Consider the following 15,649-nt stretch of genomic DNA (forward strand, 5'->3'; position numbering starts at 1 on the left):
GTATGTGGTTCTACGTCAAAGCAGCGTTATGTGACCTCACCATAGCTACGTTTGTTTTTTACCTGTTGACTTTTGCAACTGTGATATAGGCATAACATTGTTAAAATCAATATCGTACACAATTTACAAAAAAGAAAATTTATTCATCAATAATAACAGTTTTATTTGATTTATGGAGTTAGTTAATATTAGAAACTCCTTCGGTTGATAATTCATATCAATTTCAGTTAAGAAGAAATACCTCGATGATATGCTGATATATAAGTGCAAAAAGATTTATAAGATAAAATTTAGCAAAGAAAGCGACTTAAATCGGGGTTTAATTTTACGTTTACCATTAATTGTATTTTCTGGATAAACTATGAAAAAAAAATTAAGAAATGCACTTGTACCTATATCTGCTTATTGATTTATAGTACATGTAGATTTTATTGTATAAAGTCATTCCTAGGTTCTAATAGGTGTTAGTTGTTGATGGGGAAATGGGGGGAGGGGGGCAGAATGATTACATAAAGAATGAGGAAGAAAAGAATTAATCTGTTTAAATTGTTTTTAATCAAAGCAAAATACTTGTTTTCGCAAAATAGTTTTATATTCAGATGTTTGTCAATGCTTACTTACCCTTTTTTTTAGTGCAGAAAGGTCAATATTTATGACACAAGAGTACGAAAATAAAAGAAAACATCATATTTCTCATTTATTTTATCATAAAGGTATACTTTTTTCTTTGTTAAAATAAAGAGATGAATCATTTCTTTAAAAAAATATGAATTACAACATTTTCACACAAAGACTTTTTAAGATATTGCCTGTTATGCATGTCGGAATTGTAAAAAATACGACAAGAAAAACGGGGTGATACTTACATTGTGCTCCTTTATAATTTTTCTTGCGAGATGAATTACAATGAATTTGCCTTCATTTTAAAGACACAAGTCATATACATTAGATACCTGTTTATTTCGAATGTGATTTGACATTTTTGGTTCTTTTTAGCGTATATTTGGAGTAGAAAAATAATGTCTTAAAATAATCTTTTTTTAGCATTTCACACTGTAAAAATAAGCATATAAAGGTATTGTTTTTATTACCTAAAAATTATGAGCAAAGAGGTCAGGAAAGAAATGTCAAAGTTTTGAAAATTTCACACAAAGACTTTTCGGGCATAGGTCCCCCTTAATTTGTATAACTTGCCTTGTGGATCGAACACAAACCAGGGCCTTCCTGACTTGAACTGAATAGCCAGGAACTCGTCCTGTCTCCCAGCAGAGGCAGCAAATATCAGGAGACCATTCCTCATGTTCTTGTCCATTTTGAATTTAAATCTGATCCCTGTATAAAATTATAATCCTTTAAGATTTTGTATAATGGCAATGTAATTAATTTTATATGTACACAGAGATTAAAAATAAGAAAAAGAAAAGAAAAAATATCTACTCTCTTAAAGACAATTGCACTTTAGTACACAATAGGAAAGTTTTACTTGACTACACCATCAGCAACTTTTTTTGTTAAACTGTAGACTTATAAGAACTAACCTGTGAATGCTACATTAGGTGGAATAATTTCAGGAGGAAAGAGGTAGTATCCCCCTCCAGGAAATCTGGTTCCCTGCACTACCAAGGGAGGGAAGCTCAGGGAGGGTACAGTTTTCTCCACCGAGTACAGAGGGGCAGGGCCATTAGGGTCCGCAGGCTCAGGCCAAGACAAGCGGATCATGCTGGAATTCACACTGTAGAACTTGGGTTTAAAGAGCCCAGCTGGTACTATAAAAAGAATAAAAATTTCAATACACAAAATGTATCAACAGGATCTATTTCAATGTCTACATTTAGTCATAAATCAGTAAGTATCACAAAAAACATAAAAAAATTATTATAGTGATAATCACACACAATGTTAAATAGTTTGTATATAACACACTTTCATTCAAAGAAAAATAAGATTCCAGTTGACTGTCATGATCTAGATCTAAATTCTCAATCTTGTCCTAAAGGCAAACAACAACAAATTGCCAACCCCCCTTTTTTGATCTGAGGGACAGATAATTTCAAAATCTTTTACAAAGTGCACATACCATCTTCCTGAGTAGTTCCAGTGACCTCTGATGAGTTGACACACCCCTCAGAGTTGCATGCACCTAGTTTAAAGGTGTAGTTCTGGTACGCATCCAGTCCCCCTATCATATGGGACCTTGAGGCACCACCTGAGACACTGACGAGCTAAAAAACAAAAAATCGAAAATGAAGAAGTAAATTTCAAAATAACAGCCATTTAGTGGCATTATAAGCATTCAATAATTTAAACTTTGCCTAGGTTTCTTCCAATGAACAACTGCTGTGAGTCTCTATGAGAACACTCTTTGAAATCAACCAAGCATTTCAATGTTACCACAAATTTTCCTACCTTCCACAAGTATTGTGGAGCAAATGGGTCAGCAGCGAGGTCATTCCTGCTGAAGAAGTACACCCTGTAGGTCATAATGACCCCACGGGCCTGATCCTCTGAGGGAGACTCCCACCGTAGCTCCAGCTGTGAGTGGCTGACCGAGTACACTGTGGGGGCGGGGGTAAATATAGGCGTGGCTTCCCCCGTTCTCTGGGACACCCAGGGGCTGGCTGTCTTTCCTATGTCATTCTCTGCAAGAACCTGTTGAAGAGATTTCTCAACTGCATACAAGTCTAAAAGTGTTTGCAGAGCAGGACTTTCCATTCAAATGGAAAGATTTTTTTTAAACATGAAAACTTCTCTGTTTAGAAAAAAATCTGTTTTCAGTATAATCTTACCAAGTTGACCATTAATTAATGGAAACTGAATTATAAGCTTAAGATTATTTTATGCTGCTGCCATACCTGAAACTCATACACTGCATAAGGTTCCAGACCCTGGACTAAGAAGTTTGTATCAGGAGGGGGTAGTGCTATTTCCTGTGGGGACCGAGTTGGGCGGGGATTATACTGTCCACTAGGGTGGAATATCCTCTTCTCCTGTGGGTCCCTGGTTCCATCAACTTTTAATGATCCTCTCATCCACAGCTCATAAAATATTATAATTCCTATACAGTAATAACTTGAGAATAAATTTACATGTACCTGTATTTTGAGTTGTGAGAAACAAATTTTTTTTTTTTATAAAATCTGAATAGCATATATAATTCTGATTTATTGAGTTTACTTGTTCAGAATTTCCTAATTTGGTTCTTAAATCATCATGCACTTTTAAAACATAAATATAATGTCATATAAAAATTACTACACGTGCCATTTGCTTGCGCAGGTGGTTTCCATGTGACATTTAGTTTGGATGAAGAAACCATCGTAACAACAGGTGCTTCCATTCCCGTGGGAAGGGCTGACTTAGTGCTAAATACCACAGGCCAACTGTCCAAACACCCTCCTTCACTGCAGCTCACAACAAACACAGTGTAGTTAGTAAAAGGTACCAGTCCTGTGATTGTGGTCTTATTATCTAGCCCGGTCCAGTGTAGCTCTCGCAAAGTGGGCTGGCTTGGTTTCAAAGTGACCACACTGAAGTTGGCGAGAGGTCCGTTCAATTTTGCAGGAAAGATCCAAGCTAATTGAGCCGTTCTTGCTTGAATTTCCTTGACAGTCACATAGACAATGCCTGTAGGGGGACCTGGTAGGGTTCGGAAGGTCACTGGAGAACTGTGGACGGATCCAAAATCATTGGTGGCCTCCACAATGTAGGTGTATCTCGTGTAGGGTGACAATCCTGAATCTTCATAAATGATATCTAAAATTAATAAAAAGAGAATTCTTATTAGGTGTTTGCAAAAAACAAGCAATCCAGAGCTTGGCTCCTAGTATACATTTGTAAATTTGATCATGCTTATAGAAATTAAAGTGAGCCAGCTCCTATCAGTTTCTTGAATGTTAACCATTAAAGCAAAGGATAGGTATGGCACGCCAAATTCACAAAAATGAGATAAACCTAGTTTCACAATTGATAAACTAGGTTTATCGACTGTAAACTATAGTTTACAAATCGTAAACTATAGTTAACAATTCGTTAAGGTAGATCGCGGGTTTACTGTTTGCCTGAAAACATAGGCTTAAAATTTGTCAGGTAACACCTCTCGTTTTAAATTTTTCCTTCTGAAATTTTTTTGAGATTCGTCTGAGTGGTTAAATTGAAATCCTAATTCAAATGCGCTAATGTTGATGAGAACAGTTGACGCTTTTTCAATGAAATATATAGTAAAATGCCCCTTTTCTGTCGGTATACGCATTTCAAAACCATGGTCATAACATAAAAACGAAGCAGACGAATTTCATATTACACGATACAATGAATGTGAAGTAAATTTAGAATCGATCTATTAAAAAAAATTAACATGTGTTCTCGCTCAATTTCTTGCAAAAAAACTTTAAAGTTTTACAATTTTCGATCAGAAGTATGATATTTCCTTCACGACGTTATATAACGTTGGTGCGACGTCATTATTTTCGTATGTCTGCATGACTAAAAAATTGAATTAATCAATAATTCACTCAAAATAAAAAGGCAATCCGTGAATTCAATTTTTTCGGTATAATCGTTACCATTGTTTACCAACAGTGTGGCACAATTTCAATGTCATATGTTTTCTTTTTCTCTCATATAACTCAAGGTCAGGAGTACGGAAAAATAATAAATGTAAATAGATGAAAGGGAAAAAACATCTTACCGGATATAAGATTTTCAAACATATATGTTTGTGTATTATTTTCATTTATTGATAAAATATTCCAGCTTTTAAATCGGAAATAGTGCTAGTGAATTAAAATAGGTTTACGGCATCCATTATGTACATTTATACTTCATAGAATAGATTGATTTTGTCTATCACTGAGTTAAAATATTCCCCCCAAATTGTCGTAAAGGCCATTTCTTATCATTATTTTGCCATATATATAGAATACTATAGAAAACATACAGTTTACTATCGAAAACAGGTAACAACACTATATAAAAAACATTTACTACTCTGTGCTCGTGTCCCCTGACTCCCCTCAATCAAAACGCCCGGTATACCCTCCTTTTTTCGCTTGTCAAGGAATTTTTGGTTGTTGATAGGACACTAACTAAAAAAATATGGTTGTGCCCTCAAACTGATTTTGCTTCCTACGGGCCAGCAACTTCTTCATAGACACCCCCCCCCCCCCCACACACACACACACACGAAACATCAATTGCAGTTGTAAGCCGATTCGCTATTCATTGTCATTAATAAAAGGGTCTGAGTTAATAGATGACAATCTATAGGACGTAGATATTTTATTTGTGATATTTTATTTGGCCATGTTACCTAAATCAATAACGTCTCTCCTGTTGATTATTATCTAGTCTACCCCCCCCCCCCCTTCCAAAAAAAAACATCAGTAATAGAAATTTCATGTGCAAATGAAAGTTCATATTAAGCATAGTTACATATCATATACTGTCCATTTCTTTCTCGTTTTAAAAATCTTGTACCTGTACTTAGGTTATACAATATTGTTGAACATGAAAATATTACCAATCGTAATATCGTAAAAGGCGTACATCATCACGAAGAAAATGGATACCTTGTATATTGAGTAAGAGATAATTGTTGTTTAAAAGAAACAAAAATAAAGTATATTAGTATGTAGGCTAAATTAAACAGACAAAACAAAATTCATAAAAGTGAACAAAAAAACTAAACTGCAGGTCAGGCGTTAGACACTCCGGCGGTGGATCTGTCTTTGTATTATAGCAACAATAAGGTAATGGTATTTTAGAAAGGTACGAACACACAGATTATAGGAGCGTAAAAAAAAACGTCGTAAAATGTAAAGACCGCCTTGATCAAAACATAATTTATTCTCAATTACATACAAAAAATATTTAAATACACTAAGCAAGCTTTAAATTTTATATCACTTTTTACTGCATACTGCTGAAGGTACGTAATTTTTTCTTGCTTATCTGAACGCGGTAAGCTTTTTTACGTCAAATCCTATTGTGACGTCAGCAAACCCGCGATCTACCTTAAGTATAGTTAATGATTCGTTAAGTATAGTTTTCATCTGTAAAACTATATTTAACGGTTGTTAACTATAGTTTACGAATGATAATCTAAGTTTTTCTGTCTGTAATAAGCGTTAACAATAGATTTTGTTGATAAACATAGATTCACGTTTGTAAACTATAGTTTACGATTGTAAACTATAGTTAAGAGATGTTAATCATAGTTTCACAAATCGTGAAACTATATTTATCAGATCGTTAACTATAGTTAACAGTTTGTAAACTATGGTTTACAAATTGTGAAACTGTATTTATCAGATAATTTATGTTTTGCAATCGCAAAGGATTGTTTTCAGTGTTAAGTATAGTTTACGGTTGTGAAACATAGATTATCGCGTTAACTATGGTTTACAGATGTAAAATGGACCGCTCTCTGACAAAACCGGTCTTAATGACATAAGCGTTGACGTCGAGAAAACGTGTTTATTGTGACGTCAAATTTTCGCGTCTAAAACGCACATGTATTTTTTTCCTCCGTTCCACTCTCCGTTGTTCTGTTTCATTTTCAGAGTGAAGGTATAAATGAATACGTGTTATGATCGTTGTATCGTGTGTGAAATAAGTTTCTTTGCCATTCTAAAATAGTTTCTTAAGATACCTCGAGCGATATTCTGATATAACTTACATTGTATTACTGTACTGTTTTCTGTGTGATTTTTTTTTCTGCATTTCGCAAACAATTTGAAGGTCAATACACAATATATAAATACTTTATCAAAATTTGTTCAGTTATTTTTCGCTAGATTTGATATCCTAGTGAAATGAATAGTAATACAACGCTGAAACAAATTATGTGTCAAAATTTCTATTCAGGAATACGTAAACCCGCCTCTATGAATGTAAAGTTTTATGATCCACCAAAATTCACAATTGCCATCTTAATTTACATTACGACACTCGAGCCCGACCTCAAAACATAGCGATTTAAGAACCCTCTCTACACTGCACACTAAAGAGTTCTGATTCTAAGGTATTTTTTTGCAGTTAGAGTGATCTGCCCTTAGATCTAAATTCTTAAAATTAGAAATTCACAGTTTATTACACAATTTGTAATCAATTCAGGTATTCTTAACATTTTAAAAGGCCAAGATGAATTAATTGATCATGTTATTTACATGTATTTTCTTTATGGAAGTAAACAACAATGATTTCTATTCACTGATACTGTGTTGTGTTTAAACATTTTTCCTGGGGGTAAATGCCAGGTACCATATGTTGAAAATCATATAAATAAGTTCAAAACTAACACCTTTATAGAATATATTTTTCTCAATATCCAAAAAACATTTTGTACTGGTGTAGAGAGGGTCCTTAAGGGATAAACACAGAAAGAAGAAAAGACGATGAAATATCAGTAAGTATAATGTTTATACTTTGAAAGTTTGCATATATGAAAATTGACAAAATTAAACGAGTTTGATTAGTTTATGATAGGCCTATTTGTGCGTTCACGCATCTTCGCTAGCCAAGGGTTTCTGATACGCTACTCTCCTCATGAACGACTATGAGGAGACTAGCGTATCAGAAACCCTTGTTGTATAATTGTAGCATTAATTTATTGGTTGATGGATTGAAATTCATTTGTTTTCTAATACTTTTTCATGTATAAAACTGCAGTGCGTGTTAAAATTTTTTTTCATTGTATTGCTTGCAGTTCATACACATATTTTATTTAGCACGTATCATATACTTTGATACTTTCCACCCTTCCATTGGTCAACCTTTTAACAAGCGTTGCTTCTGGATTTTAGAATTTATTTATAATTCCTCATTATACTCTAAAAGAATGATATTTTCATTTAATCAATATCAAAAATCTTGAAAAACGATGTGTAATTTCAATGAGCGAATGCCTCCCCCCCTTAAAATTGTAGATTTTATCCTCCTCAAATTTTATAGTAATCAAATGTTTAAAATATTACTATAGTAATCAAATGTTTAAAATTTGAGGAGAAATAATACTTTTGAAGCATAAGAAGTGAAAGCAGTCCGACCCACCCCTCTACGGAATAAGTTTAACACCTTTGAAAGGAGTGTACGTTTTTTTTTGGTTTGGTTTTATTTTCTTTTTGCTCGTCAACAAATTTATAGTTTGGATGTAACTTTTACTTATGCAGAATCCATGCACCCCCTACCCAGGAATAAATTGTGAGGCTTGGATCTTGCCTTGAATCCCCGATACATAATGATGTTAAACCATTAGGGATAGAGAGAGCGGGATACTGTCATACTGAAATATCACAGGCAGTCGCATGTTGACTTGTATGAAATGTGGATAACATACATGACATTATACTTATCTTCATAACTAATCTCTATCTGATAGCTAACAAGATTGACAAACCCTCTCCCTGTAATAACAAAAATGTAGCGATCATAATTTTAAAAAACACTCTCCGTCAGATCTATCATATTTATTATTTTATACTTAAATTCAGAAGCAAAGATATTCTCCGAAAATAAGTGTAAAGTGTTTTCAAAATGGTAGATTTGATTCTACCATGTCATGCCATGTCATGAAAAGTAACTCAAATAAACTCAATTCAATCTGAAAGGGGGGGGAGAGGGGTTTGAATTAAGTACATGTACTTTATCCTCTCTTGACATGCTTGAGGTGTCTGTGGAAGTTCATAATTTAGTTTGTGTTTTTATTGAAAACACACATATTACATTATTTGATTGACTTTTACACAAGTTCGATCATGGAGAGATTTGATCTAAAGTTGCACCGAGAGAAAACGAGTGATTCTTCATGTACTTTATATCAGATACAAACTAAGGGGGGGGGGGGATAATTCACAATTATACACTTAATAGAAAACAAAGCGAATCAAAATTTAACCCTTAAAAGCTTTACCAGTATTAATACTCCTCAAAAGAATATTTAAATAAATTTGGGGTTGTGCACCCCAAAAGTAATGTGAACGCCTTTTTTTTTGGTTTTGTTTTTGTTAATTTTTTCTGTTAGGCTGATCCCCCTCTTTCAACGAAAACTACCTCCTACAGCGTGTGCATATCATGTTAAGTCTTTAATCTAATACTATTTCTTTTCAAATTTTATACAGCAAGTTAAATTCACGCATGTTAGTTAGGTCATCTTTAAAATAATGTTTTCTTACCCTCTCCCGACTTGGGGTAAATTATTGGATCATTAGGCAGGTCGGAAAAAAACATTGCCAGAAAATTTCAACATATTTGTTGACGGAATAAGAGGAATAAAAAGAAAAAAAATATTGTGTCTTGGTATGTAAAAAAAAAAGTCTTGAGTCGGGCCATCTTAAATTTAGACAGCCGATCGGGAGAGAACAACCATTTTTAAAAGATGGTCTTAGCTATTTATTTACCGGATATTAACTCAACACACATTTTTTAAATAGAGTTATGGTTTCTTTTCAGGGTTTGGCAGTCTCAATGTTTAACACTTCTCCGAACGCCATGTAATATTTATTTGACATCTCCGATATATGAGTTATACCTCGTTATGCTCTCCAATGGCCTCTCCACTTCTTGACTCTTTATAAAATCCAGAAATTTGGTTTCCGAAAAGACGATAAATCTCTTTTATTTTAAATTTCTCAACGTAACTGTAGTGCCTAAAGCTAAAATTACACAATGGACCGGATTCAATTATTTGATCTATTCGTTTTCTTGAAATACAGAACTTTTATATACAGTTCATACTGATAACTGCAACGGCCAAAACAAGATTTTTTTTATTAATGGAATACATGTATATGTTTTATATGGCAAATTGTGACGGGGCAGCAGTACAAATCAGTTTATGATACAATTTCAATGTCAAACGCTTGCTGCATTGATTAAAAACTTAGGAGACTAATTCATTGATTAGACTGAAACAATCGTGGAACAGTTTTCACTCTGCTCTCGGGTACCCCGCATGGCAGTGGCTGGAATGAAAGACTTTCCTACATCTCTATGGGGATTTCAAATGTATTCAATTGATTACAAAATACAAAGCCTGGTTTTTTTGTCCGTAGAGGAATAAGGTTCAAAAGCAGAAGTAAAGATCAGCGTATTAGAAGATGAGAAGTTTTACCCAGGATTGACCAGTTTGTTTACTGACCAATGACCTTATTGACGCCCGCAAACATTTATCTGGTCACAATTTCCCATCGGGCCTGTTTAATAACGTATATGTAATGATACTAAGCTTTGTTTTGTATATTAGTTTTCTGTTTCTTTGTTATCATAATTATTTTGTTAATCCTTTATAAACATTTATTATTAACAAAAAATTGTAGTCAACCTTTATGAAATCAATTGGATATTCATATACACAATGTCATTCGCTGTGAAACATGCACAGATAAACTCACTTAATAATTTAATGAATGTGCTTCATGATATTTTTATTAAAAATGTGTTAGGAAAAAAATAATTTATATCAAAATTTAAATTATGTTATTCTATTTTATAATCAAATTGATATTAGACTTTGTTTCAAAAACGTCATTTCTTTTTACAAGATAACATTATTAAAAGTCTTTGTATCTAAATCGTCATTTTTTTTTTTTAAAAGATGACGTTATTCAATAACGTCATTGACGTTTTTATTTAATTGCAACATGTTGTGTTCAAACACGTATAACTTTAAAACTAAAGCAAATTTAATGCTCATAATTTTGACTGTGTGTCCCAAATTTGCTGTAGATTTGAAATATTTGAAAAAGTCAATTTCGAAAATTTTGTCATTAAGACCCCTTTTCCCAGAGAGCGGTCCAAATATAGATTAACGTTGTTAACTATAGTTTACAGTCTGTAAACTATAGTTTACAACCGATAAACCTAGTTTATCGAATGTGAAACTGTTTATCTCATTTTTGTGAATTTGGCGTGCCATAGATAGGATATATGACTGAAAATGTGATGACTTGAAAAAGAATCAAGAAAAGATAACTAGAACTGTCCAATAGAGACAAATACCCCCCACTGGGTTTTTCAGAGAAGGTGCCAATTCACAAATACTTTTTGGACATAGAGGTGTTCACAATTTACTTACAAAAATTTGCAGTGAAATATAATTGCTCATTATGTTTCTTAATGAATGAAACCAGCGACCTATATACTAATAGGACAGGCAACTCCTTCATCGCCATGTTTATTTACCCAAAACATCACGCACAACACTACAAGTTTTTCAATTTAAGTTTATTCCCAGTAAACAGGATTTTTTCTGATTATTATCATTTATGATTATCATGTATTGAAATTGATTTATTAATAAATTTTAAAACATAATAAAAGTAAAATTTAAATATAAAGAAAACAAACACTGAAATCGGCGATTTCTCGGAAATATGGCCGATCGGGGCATGCGCTGATTTTGCATAAAACAAAATTACTACTAAGATAAGGAGTATAATATGTGCTAAAAACATACCTTGAATGATTTTTTGACAGATATTTAAAGGATTTGATCTCAAATATGCGACAGCTTTAGAGATATAATTAATTAAAGTTGACTTACGAAATCCCACGACTTAAGAGATATCGTGAGACTTGCGGTAGTTGCCTATCCTATTAGCATATAGGTCCCTGATGAAACCAAGGTGCAATTAAATGAAACATCAATACTTATACATTGTAATTCCATTGTAACATATTTTTTTTTATTTCTGCATAAAAAAAATATATTGCAACTATGTGTCATGACGCTCTGCAAACTGATTGTTGAAAAAAAAAATCATATTATACAAACTTCAAAACTTTCTATCAAATTCATTTTGAAAATAAAGAGCTGGTCATCCAGTAATGAAGTGATTTGACAGACAATAAATAAGAGAAGAGAGATCTTTAATTCTTGTGCCAATTTCCCAGGAGATAATAGATAAAACATGGTTGATAAGAGATGCTTTAACAACTTCCCACACCAAACTCATTAATTTATCTTTAACTGGATGCATGTCCAGTCATTATTCCCAAGAGACAAATGAATTTACACTATCTTCTGTGTAATGTAAAAACTTTTTTAACACTTGATGATGTTTCCTTTTTTTTAGTTTTAATGAGTAGTTTTAAGCTGTAATTCACATTTTTATACAGATATTCTAGACTCTATGTCTCAAACCTTATACATGAGCCCAAAATGAACAAGTCAATTAAAATAAAAACTAAAACCTGTTAACTGCAGAAAATGAACAAATAAAGTTGAAAATTCCAGGTGCACACCTTCATATGGTGAATAATAAGTGTACAATTTTTTAGATAAATCCTTGAAACAGTTTCTGAGAAACAGTCTGCACAAAACCACAAAATTAAAATGAAAAAACACCTGTAAAATTCAAAAAAAGCATCCAATCAAGATGAAAATATCAGGTGCACACCTTCATATGATGAATAATATGTGTACAAATTTTCAGACAAATCCTTCTAATAGTTTCTGAGTAATGGTCCGGACAAAAAAAAAATGATTAAAGAAAGTAAACCAATACTGTAATTTTGAAATATATGTATAAAGATTTGGCCAAATTTTGGTATCCAATGCATTCTAGAAACCAGTAATCAACACACACACATCTGGAAAAGTCATAATACACTCAGTAGGCACAGAACAACATATTAAGTCTGACTTCTTCACATTGTACTTAGCTTACTAGAAGAGTTGCCTGTGAAGATCAGCGTTCCATTTCTGAAGAGTCTGTATTCCTTGATGACCCCATTAGGATAATCTGGTTCCTTCCACGTGAGCCACAGCACTGTTGAACTGTTCTGTTGGTGCTCTGGTGGGGGCTGCTGGGCTGGTTCTAAAATTTCAAACATAAATTATAAAGTAGAATTCATATAACATTGTAACAACCCCCCCCCCCCCTCCACATACAAATAGATCAAATAAAATGGTGTCATTGTCCTAGGTGATCTGTGAAGGGGACATAAATGCAATATATGTAACAGAAGAGGCCATTATACACATTTTAGCATCCCATCTTCTCTCAAATTACTGAATCAATTCAAACTACTTCAACAGATAAGTAATCCAACATAGGATCACTTTTAATTCAAACTCTCCCTAACAATCATTTCATGGACTGAACATAAAACTTTAGCTCAGTCTATTTCCTCACCTTTACTACAGCCATAAGGGTTTTCACTGCTGATGTAACTGGCTCCTGATATACAGGCATCACACCTCCGACCTTCCACAAACTGTTTACAGAAGCACTTCCCCGTGATGATGTCACAAGTGGAATTCAAGCTGCCTGCCACCTCACACTCACAGGGACTGCAGCTGAAACAATACAGTACTGTTATAACTAAGTGCCAGAATGGTTTTAATTTCAAAATTTATCATATACGTTAACTTTACATGTTTTAAAACTGATCAAATTATTTTGGTTACATTTGTATTAGTGAATGTGAACTGTTTCGTTATATCCTAGAAAAATTAATATTGAACTAATCAGAGGTTTAATCAAAGGATAAAGATCGATGTAAAATATTACGTTTACTTACAAAAATACCTAACAGTTGATGTGAACCCCCTGGAAAAAAATTCAGCATCCTCCTCTTCATACTATAATGCCCCTAATCTAGAGTTATGATTGTCTGCATACATCCCTAATTTTGAGTTACAATTGTCTATAAATGTCCGTAATTTAGGACTATTATTATCTACATATGCCCCTAATCTAGAGCTTTAATAGTCTACATACGTTCCTAATCTTGAGTTAAAGCCATAGAACCCCTCCTGACACTCCTCACAGGTCCGTCCCGTGATACCCGTATTGCTCTGTCGACACTGACACTGCCCCGTCAGTGAGTCACATGACGTTTGTTCGTACGTACTGGCGTAGTGACAACCGCACTGCTGACAGCCTCCACCCGGCTCCAGTCTCGTAAAATATCCTGAAAAAAAAATAAGATGAATTATAATGATGAATGTCCCCAGTGGTCAAATTTGGATTGGATTACATGCTGAACTTTACTACAGCTAAACTATTCTAAAGAGATGGGAAATAGGATGCCATTATCTCAGGCAGGTAAAAAAAGATGGTCCTGAAAGAGCAAAAAGGACCCCGAGGCAATTTCATGCATTACAAACTTTGGAAATTTGTTTTTTGAAAATTCCAATTGATATACACTAAGAAATTATATAACAGGATTCAGGATATCTTTTGCATTCCATTTGAGCATTGTACTCAGAATTAATATCTAAAATGACTTTAAATTGCTTGATAAAGGTGAATCAGTACCTTGTGCACAGTCATCACATCGTCTCCCTATCCTGTTAGCCAGGCACGTACACTCTCCCGTGTTCTGGTCACATGACAAATCGTCAGGGTGGCTGGAGTTACCTCCCTTTGTCCCTGTGGGATCACAGTTACAGGGTTCGCAGCCCTCTGTGATGTTCACACTCAGTCCAAAAGTGTTCCCACTGCACTGATTACAACTAGTCCCTACCACGTTCTCCTTACACACACACTTTCCAGAGTTTTTGTCACAGACCAGGGAACTGTTAATGGTTCCTGCCAAATTACAGATGCATCCATAGCATCCTTTGGTTGCCGATCCTCCAAATCCGAAACTGCCGTCTTTGCACTCATCACATGCCAGTCCCTGGACATTTTCTTTACAAACACATTGGCCTGTTCTTTTGTCACACACTGTACCTGGCACCGTGCCAAGAGAGTTACAAGTGCACACCTTGCAGCCGAGTTCAAAGTTTTGGTAGTTGTCTGTACACTGGTCACACTTGCGTCCTGTCACATGGTCCTTACACTGACATTGACCCGTGACCGGGTCACAGAACTGGGAGGTGGAGCCCTGGGGGTTACATTCACAGGGGGAGCAGCCAGCTGGATTGCCTGCAGTCAGGTTGAAGTACCCATGCTCACAATCTGCACATTTGGCCCCTTTAAAAAAGTATTCATCTACATGTATAAAGGCATTTTCATTTTCTATCCTAATAGTAGTGATTGTGACTTTTTGAGGTATTCATACAGCATCCAGTTATTAAAGTCAAACTGAAATGAACTACCCCAGTAAGCAAGAAGCAATCTCTTCAGTTTTCATTAAACAAAGTTTGCACATTTCATATACAGTTACCATGCATACATGTAATTGTGCCCATAATTGTAGTTTATATCTCATTAGTCATAACTGTAGTTTTTATTTCATACATTTGATTTAAAGGTGTTTTACTTTCACTTTTGGATGCCCATTCCAATAAATTATCTCTTGTTTTAATAAATATGCATAAAATTATACATTTTTTATCTGATTCTAATGATTTTAAATACAAACATCTAGTACATGTAATTTGGTTATTTACCTCTGGTGTTTTGTTTACAGTTACAGGTGCCTGTTTTGGTGTCACATGACACATCTCCATTGAGTGTACCATCCGTGTTACAGGAGCAGTTTTCACAGCCATCAGGGTTAGAGGTCAAAAGGTTAAAGAAGCCCGGCAGACAGAGGTCACACTGTCGACCCCCTGTGTTGGCCTTACACTGACATTGTCCTCCATCCTGTAAAAGTCAGTAACATAATATTGTAGTTCAAAAATCTACTTACAAATTAACTGCTGTCAGCATGCACTGGAAGAGAACAAAATGTAATAGGAAAGAGAACATAAATTTAC

At 34.2% G+C, this 15,649-nt stretch overlaps 1 protein-coding gene across 2 annotated transcripts in view; it reads right to left on the minus strand.

Moving 5' to 3' along the window:
- The window catches only part of LOC134246242 (usherin-like), a 79,718-nt gene that overhangs the window by 42,257 nt on the left and 21,812 nt on the right, over positions 1 to 15,649 (minus strand). For both annotated transcript variants that reach the window (XM_062728571.1, XM_062728570.1), the window contains exons 10-20: positions 15,341 to 15,536; positions 14,262 to 14,921; positions 13,722 to 13,914; positions 13,134 to 13,297; positions 12,666 to 12,815; positions 3,262 to 3,753; positions 2,853 to 3,055; positions 2,407 to 2,649; positions 2,078 to 2,222; positions 1,539 to 1,766; positions 1,195 to 1,332 (exon numbers count right to left, since the gene is read on the minus strand). In XM_062728571.1, the coding sequence (XP_062584555.1) occupies positions 1,195 to 1,332; positions 1,539 to 1,766; positions 2,078 to 2,222; positions 2,407 to 2,649; positions 2,853 to 3,055; positions 3,262 to 3,753; positions 12,666 to 12,815; positions 13,134 to 13,297; positions 13,722 to 13,914; positions 14,262 to 14,921; positions 15,341 to 15,536 (2,812 nt within the window). The remainder of the gene's footprint in view (positions 1 to 1,194; positions 1,333 to 1,538; positions 1,767 to 2,077; positions 2,223 to 2,406; positions 2,650 to 2,852; positions 3,056 to 3,261; positions 3,754 to 12,665; positions 12,816 to 13,133; positions 13,298 to 13,721; positions 13,915 to 14,261; positions 14,922 to 15,340; positions 15,537 to 15,649) is intronic.

This window comes from Saccostrea cucullata, unplaced genomic scaffold, assembly GCF_032062105.1.
Source record: "Saccostrea cucullata isolate Sc308-1 unplaced genomic scaffold, CSIRO_AGI_Scuc_v1 ctg205, whole genome shotgun sequence".
NCBI lineage: Eukaryota > Metazoa > Mollusca > Bivalvia > Ostreida > Ostreidae > Saccostrea > Saccostrea cuccullata.